Source organism: Neoarius graeffei, chromosome 15 (assembly GCF_027579695.1).
Source record: "Neoarius graeffei isolate fNeoGra1 chromosome 15, fNeoGra1.pri, whole genome shotgun sequence".
Taxonomy (NCBI): domain Eukaryota; kingdom Metazoa; phylum Chordata; class Actinopteri; order Siluriformes; family Ariidae; genus Neoarius; species Neoarius graeffei.
In genome coordinates, this window is record NC_083583.1 from 21,308,474 (window position 1) to 21,317,014 (window position 8,541).

Sequence of the window (8,541 nt, forward strand, 5' to 3'; positions counted from 1 at the left end):
GATGAACAGCTAAAACCGGACTCAAATATCAGTAACATCAACTGTGAAATATCTGCACACTCATACCGTCATTCTGTGCACACTGTATATTTATATTTACTAAGTCATCCTTGCACTATGCACCATTTTGCACCAAAAGATAAAAAAAAGTGTATATATATATATATATATATATATATATATATATATATATATATATATATATATATATATATATATATATATATATATATATATATGTGTGTGTGTGTGTGTGTGTGTGTATATTTTTTTTCCTTGTCTATACATATATTTACCCTTCTACATGTACATAGCTTTTTGTTTTGTTTTTTATCTACGCTTTTTTTTTTTATCTGTTTGTACTAAGAGAGCTAAGTGAAACCGGAGTCAAATTCCTTGTGTGTGTTCACATACCTGGCAATAAAAGTGATTCTGATTCTGATATTTTTAGATACTATAAATACGTTTTCCTCCTTTTCAAGACCTCTGTTTAGTACACCTCCATAAAAAAAATCTTTAAGGGTTGAAAAAAGACACTTGTTTATAGAAGTGTACTAAATGAAGGTCTTGAAGGAAACAAACTATTTTTAGAACTTTAATGTTACACTTTTGTTTACACTTTGGAAAGAAACTCAAGGTGTTTCACTCTTTCAACATATTTAAGAGGATCTACTAGAAACTTTCTTTCTGAAAAGGAACCCTCTATAAGGGTTCCCTCAGATGAACAAATCAAAGAGTGTTTTAGGGTTCTAGATCATTTTGTTTTATAACAGTGTAGTATCAAAAATAAGGACTTACAAAACCAATACTGTACCCACTTGAGGAATGGTTCTTCAAGAATTAAGGGTTGTAGGAATTCTACTTGGGACCTTTTCTAAATGGGAAATTAAATGTGTTAAAGTTCTACAAAAAATCGTTACGAACTTCCATACAGGGGAACAAACCAAAGAACATATATTGAACTTTTTTAAAGTATGTATCAAGCTATCTAAATAAAACCAACTATTGAATGTGAGTCTATAAAACCATTATCTTGTATTTTAAGGCTTGTAAAATGTTTACATTTATATTACATTACAGGTGTTTTGCAGATGCTCTTCTCCAAAGCAGTGTACAACGAGCACACACATACCCAACACATGGGGAGCAGTTGGGGTTAGGTGCCTTGCTCAAGGACACTTCAGCCATGGACTTTCCTGCTGGTCCTGGGAATTGAACCAGCAACCCTTTGGGCACAAGGCTGTTTCTCTAACCTTTAAGCCATAGCTGCCCCAATTCATTAATTTTCTGTGCTACTTATCCAGGGTGAGCTGGAACCAATTCCAGCTGACGTTGGGTGAGAAGTGGGGTACATCCTGGAAAGGTGGACAGTCTATCACTGATCTAACACAGAGACAAACAACCATTCACACTCACACCTTTGGGCAATTTAAAGTAGCCAGTTAACCTAATCCAGCTGTCTTTGGACTGTGGTAGGAAACCAGAGCACCCAGAGGAAACCCATGCAGGCATGGGGAGAACATGCAACTCCACACAGAAAGGTCTCAGTCGACTGGCAGGTTCGAACCTAGAACCTTCTTGCTGTGAAGCAACAGTGCTGCCACTGAAATCAGATTAATTATTTAATATAAATATGTTTATTGATGGGGCGGTACGGTGGTGTAGTGGTTAGCGCTGTCGCCTTACAGCAAGAAGGTCCGGGTTCGAGCCCCGTGGCTGGCGAGGGCCTTTCTGTGTGGAGTTTGCATGTTCTCCCCGTGTCCGCGTGGGTTTCCTCCGGGTGCTCCGGTTTCCCCCACAGTCCAAAGACATGCAGGTTAGGTTAACTGGTGACTCTAAATTGACCGTAGGTGTGAATGTGAGTGTGAATGGTTGTCTGTGTCTACCGTATGTGTCAGCCCTGTGATGACCTGGCGACTTGTCCAGGGTGTACCCCGCCTTTCGCCCGTAGTCAGCTGGGATAGGCTCCAGCTTGCCTGCGACCCTGTAGAACAGGATAAAGCGGCTAGAGATAATGAGATGAGATGAGATGTTTATTGATGGGGTGGTACGGTGGTGTAGTGGTTAGCGCTGTCGCCTTACAGCAAGAAGGTCCGGGTTCGAGCCCCGTGGCCGGCGAGGGCCTTTCTGTGCGGAGTTTGCATGTTCTCCCCGTGTCCGCGTGGGTTTCCTCCGGGTGCTCCGGTTTCCCCCACAGTCCAAAGACATGCAGGTTAGGTTAACTGGTGACTCTAAATTGACCATAGGTGTGAATGTGAGTGTGAATGGTTGTCTGTGTCTACCGTATGTGTCAGCCCTGTGATGACCTGGCGACTTGTCCAGGGTGTACCCCGCCTTTCGCCCGTAGTCAGCTGGGATAGGCTCCAGCTTGCCTGCGACCCTGTAGAACAGGATAAAGCGGCTAGAGATAATGAGATGAGATGTTTATTGATTTTTTCCAAGCCTTTTCCAGGTATATGTAGCAGAAGTGAACTAAAAGGTAAACATCACGATATAGATCATATCAACGGTCTTGATACTATAATTTCACCAGCCCATATAATTTCAGTCCCCCATCAGTAATGTTTTATTGTGATGGTATTATTCTGTACCTTTGTAATAATCAGTGGTTCTTGGTATTCCAGACCTCCTCGCAGAGTAAATCCCCACGGAGCTCCTCCAAAAAGAACAACATCCACCAGCACCCATTTCTCCCTGTCTGGTCCTGCGTGCTGCTCCATGGACCTCCATGTGTCCCTGTCTTTAATGGTGTTAGACCTGGGCTCTCCTGATGGACCTCCAAATGGTGGACATGAGCCTACAACTTCCATGGTGCATTTGGAGAGAAGTATTGGCTTCAGAGGAGAAACTGACAAGTGCTGCTGTGTTGCTGTTCATACATCAGAGCAGATGTTAGGACTATGACGTTTTATGGTAGATAATGAAGATGTTCAGTTTCAGTGGAGAAAAACGCATACCTCTAAATTTAAATGGTCCTTAGGCACCATGCATCATCCCCACACACTCTCTCATAAACACCTGTTTGCCACTGTTATATTGTTGCAGGTTTAGTATCCGTTCCGTCACGGTGAATGCAGATGGTTCCAATAAATTCTTCTCTCCTGCGTAAAAGAGCGTGAGCTATGAAACCATATAGATAACCAGTGGGAAAGTATCCAAACCAGCCTCTCGTCCTTTTTGACACTGGTGAACTATGCAGTAGCCCAATCAAAGATCTTCCGCTGTGCATACGCTAAGTTACTGTTAAACTACGACTGGGAGACGTTACGTGTGTATAACTACAGTCAGTTTCGCGGAGCAGACACTTACCGTGAAGTTCACACTGAGAAGTACAGCAGCGGCGCGTGATGAACTTACAGCGCTCTCATGCGCCCCCTGTTGGCTAAATGCATTCACTGCACTGCTACACTTCTGTTTACAATAACAAACACATCATCTCATTCATTATCTCTAGCCGCTTTATCCTGTTCTACAGGGTCGCAGGCAAGCTGGAGCCTATCCCAGCTGACTACGGGCGAAAGGCGGGGTACACCCTGGACAAGTCGCCAGGTCATCACAGGGCTGACACATAGACACAGACAACCATTCACACTCACATTCACACCTACGGTCAATTTAGAGTCACCAGTTACCCTAACCTGCATGTCTTTGGACTGTGGGGGAAACCGGAGCACCTGGAGGAAACCCACACGGACACGGGGAGAACATGCAAACTCCACACAGAAAGGCCCTTGCCGGCCACAGGGCTCGAACCCGGACCTTCTTGCTGTGGGGCGACAGCGCTAACCACTACACCACCATGCCGCCCAACACAACATCATAATAATAATTTTTTTTTCTTGCAAAACGACATTGGGTCTGTGAAAGACGCTATATTATTATTATTATGTCAAGTCAAGTTTATTTGTGGGCGGCACGGTGGTGTAGTGGTTAGCACTGTCGCCTCACAGCAAGAAGGTCCGGGTTCGAGCCCCGTGGCCGGCGAGGGCCTTTCTGTGCGGAGTTTGCATGTTCTCCCCGTGTCCGCGTGGGTTTCCTCTGGGTGCCCCGGTTTCCCCCACAGTCCAAAGACATGCAGGTTAGGTTAACTGGTGACTCTAAATTGACCGTAGGTGTGAATGTGAGTGTGAATGGTTGTCTGTGTCTACTGGTATGTGTCAGCCCTGTGATAGGCTGTGTGGATAGGCTCCAGCTCGCCTGCGACCCTGTAGAACAGGATAAAGCGGCTAAAGATAATGAGATGAGATGAGAAGTTTATTTGTATGGCGCTTTTAACAATAAACATTGTCACAAAGCAGCTTTACAGAATTTGAACGACTTAAAACATGAGCTAATTTTATTCCTAATCTATCCCCAATGAGCAAGCCTGTGGCAACGGTGACAAGGAAAAACTGCCTCAGATGACATGAGGAAGAAACCTCGAGAGGAACCAGACTCAAAAGGGAACCCATCCTCATTTGGGCAAGAACAGACAGCATGACTATAACAGTTTTAACATGAAGTCAGTTTCGTTGATGTTATAACTCTTCATTGATGGAAACTTGAGTGAAAAACTGTATATATTATTATTATTATTATCATCTCATCTCATTATCTCTAGCCGCTTTATCCTGTTCTACAGGGTCGCAGGCAAGCTGGAGCCTATCCCAGCTGACTACGGGCGAAAGGCGGGGTACACCCTGGACAAGTCGCCAGGTCATCACAGGGCTATCACCTTACTTACAATATTTAATGTATTTTAATTTATCTAGAAGTTTTCTCTGGCGGCACAGTGGTGTAGTGGTTAGCGCTGTCTCCTCACAGCAAGAAGGTCTGGGTTCGAGCCCCGTGGCCGGCGAGGGCCTTTCTGTGCGGAGTTTGCATGTTCTCCCCGTGTCCGCGTGGGTTTCCTCCGGGTGCTCCGGTTTCCCCCACAGTCCAAAGACATGCAGGTAAGGTTAACTGGTGACTCTAAATTGACCGTAGGTGTGAATGTGGGTGTGAATGGTTGTCTGTGTCTATGTGTCAGCCCTGTGATGACCTGGCGACTTGTCCAGGGTGTACCCCGCCTTTCGCCCGTAGTCAGCTGGGATAGGCTCCAGCTTGCCTGCGACCCTGTAGAAGGATAAAGCGGCTAGAGATGATGAGATGAGATGAGATGAGATGAGATGAGATGAGATGAGACACACCGCCTAGTGGTCAGTGTTAGTAATTACCAGTCATACACACCGCCTAGTGGCCAGTGTTAGTAATTACCAGTCATACACACCGCCTAGTGGCCAGTGCTAGCCAGTAAAGAAATAAAACAAAAGAGACTGGCTCGGATATAAGAAAATTCTACAACCCAGAAACAGATAGGAGCTCCGCTTTTAGGTAGTGCCTAAATCTATATATTAGTGACCTGCCATCATTGTGCATTTTGTTGCAGACATATGAAAACTCTGCATGTACACACACACACACACACTGCAGACACAGGAAAGCTAAGATGACTTAAGATTACAGCGTGAGATAGAGATAAGGAGGAGACACATGTATGGTTTTGTACATATATAAATGTACATTTTCACACCACAGAAACACACACACACACTTACAGTCTTTGTCTGTCTATCTCTCATCCATCAAGCAGTCATGGCATTTGCAACAAGCACATCACCTTTGAACATTTGATGAATATATGACATGTGACTGTTTTGTTGGGTGGCGGAATGTCCTGGGTTGTGGAACCACATGTGCGAGGGCCCGTCAAGGCCGCTAGCGGCTTTAATTATTATTATTATTGTTATCCATCCATTATTTGTAGCCCCTTATCCTGTTTTACAGGGTCACAGGCAAGCTGGAGCCTATCCCAGCTGACTATGGGCGAGAGGCGGGGTACACCCTGGACAAGTCGCCAGGTTATTGCAGGGCTGACACAGAGACAAACAATCATTCACACTTACACCTACGGTCAATTTAGAGCCACCAATGAACCTAACCTGCATGTCTTTGGACTGTGAGCGAAACCAGAGCACCTGGAGGAAACCCACGCAGACACGGGGGGAACATGCAAACTCCACACAGAAAGACCCTCACCGGCCGCTGGGCTCAAACCCAGGACCTTCTTGCTGAGAGGCGACAGTGCTAACCATTACACCACAGTGCCGCCCTATTATTATTATTATTAGTAGTAGTAGTAGTAGTCATATGTTAATCCATGGGAAATTATATTCAGTATGCTCAGTATGCTCCAAGTCCACTAATGATGACTCTGTCTTAACAATTGCATGTGGTACAATTTGTTTACCTCTGTTTTGCACTTTTAAATTATAATATCTTATTCCGTCCTAGCAACATGATGACTATCAAAAAAACAAAAAAAACCCAAAAAACAGTCATTATCCAAAACTAGAAGAACAAACCACCCAAAACCAGTGTTATATGGCATGGTACAACATCATGCGCATTCATTTTCACACTAAAGCTGGTCACAACTATACAGTGTACCATCAGTAGTACACAGTTTAATATGTGTGATTTTTTTGTATCACATCTGTATGTTCTAAAAGGAAAAAAATTTCAGATTCACAGTAATAACCTTTTAGCAATTTAATTCCAATCCTGAGAAAGTCATACCATTAATTCTAACATCTACCAATGGATATTGTATCATGTAAAGTGTCTCATGGTACTACATGATGCAATCCAGCAGAGTTCTTCATACATGTACGATTAAGTAGGAATAATTGTACAGTGCTATGCTGTGTCAGCTCCTTGTATGTGATCAAAGATAGGTGCTTTCTCATATTTTAACAAATCCTCTCTGATTAATCCATTTTACAGCATCCACTCTCCATGCTGCTTATTCTACTTTCTTGACGTCATTTGCCATTTGTAACAGTTGCCCTAGCAACTACTAGCATCCCCCAAGAGAGAAGTCTGGTGTATGAGGCAAGCTCAGATATAGTCTCTATACTGTATCTGTACACACCAATAATTTACCAATAATTTCTAATATCAATCTACATTGAGCTTTTTTTCTGACAAAGTCTTTCTTTCTTTCTTTCTTTCTTTCTTTCTTTCTTTGGAGTGGAAATATATCTCATCTCATCTCATATATGGTTTTGTATTTTATTTTATTTTTTTAATTTATGTTTAAACATAAAAATACAAAAAATAAATACACATATACAAAATTATACGGGGAATACACTGTATTGTCTCAGTTGCCCAAAGCTCCCTATCTGTCCAGACAATATGAACCACAGATGGCCTGGATATGACAGAGACTGTACTGTATAGGTCATCCTCTTTCCAGGTCTATTTATAGCTTATGTGTCTTTTTTTAGAAAATGTCCCACTGATGTTTCTTTTTTCAGTGGTCCAGTCACGTCTCCTCTCCCTCACAACAAACACTTAGGGATTCAGTCAGTATGATGAGTGGTATACATTTTATAAATGAGGTTCTGGCATATTATTAAATGGAAACTGTTTACACTGTACCAATAATATGGGATCATAATACATAGACCTATTCACTACTGATTATACATAGACATAGCACTTCAACAGTCTATGTGTCCACTTTAGCAATGACTGTTTAATGGTGTGATCCCCCCCCCCCCCCCCCCCCCCCCCCCCGTAATCTTGAGAATTAGCTTTATTTTATTATATTGACCAAAATAATTTTTGGTATGTTGAAATAACAGGACAGAGTAAAATATTTCATGGCCTCTCTGGACTCCTATAGTGTTTTATATATTTCCACTTTTGGTTTCCTAATATTAGCATATATAAGTAATAGTGTCTTTATTATGAAAAGTACCTTTTTCTTCTAGCAGTTATCTTATAGAAAAGTGTATATAGACCAGGTGCATAATGCATAAATCATTAAAGTGATAACCATAGATAACAATATAATCACCAGAATCAAATTAATATTATTATTATATCCATTTGAGTTAACAGTTAGGGCAGCACGGTGGTGTAGTGGTTAGCAGTGTCGCCTCACAGCAAGAAGGTCCTGGGTTCAAGCCCAGAGGCCTACGAGGGCCTTTCTGTGTGGAGTTTGCATGTTCTCCCCGTGTCCGCGTGGGTTTCCTCCGGGTGCTCTGGTTTCCCCCACTGTCCAAAGGCATACAGGTTAGGCTAATCGGTGGCTCTAAATTGACCGTAGGTGTGAATGTGAGTGTGAATGGTTGTCTGTGTCTATGTGTCAGCCCTGCGATGACCTGGCGACTTGTCCAGGGTGTGCCCTGCCTCTCGCCCATAGTCAGCTGGGATAGGCTCCAGCTTGCCTGCGACCCTGTAGGACAGGATAAGCGGCTACAGATAATGGATGGATGGATGGATGGATGGATGGATGGATGGAGTTAACAATTACAAGTTTAATTAATTTTCTATATCCATTGTGGGTTACAGGAGCCAATCCTAGCTGACTATGGACAAGAAGTGGGGAAACCAGTTGACCTAATCTGCATGTATTTGGACTGTATAGAGAAAATGGAATAACCCAGAAGAAACCCACAGAGACACAGGGAATGCAAACATCTCACAGAAAGGCCCCAGTCAGCCACTGGG

General features: G+C 43.0%; 1 protein-coding gene across 1 annotated transcript in view; it reads right to left on the bottom strand.

Annotated features, from left to right (window-relative positions):
- Nucleotides 1–2,844, bottom strand: part of shroom2b (shroom family member 2b) — a 65,293-nt gene extending 62,449 nt beyond the window's left edge. The window contains exon 1 of the mRNA XM_060940450.1: nt 2,592–2,844. Within this exon, the coding sequence (XP_060796433.1) occupies nt 2,592–2,810 (219 nt within the window). The 5' untranslated portion in view covers nt 2,811–2,844. The remainder of the gene's footprint in view (nt 1–2,591) is intronic.
- Between the last annotated feature and the right edge of the window lie 5,697 nt (nt 2,845–8,541).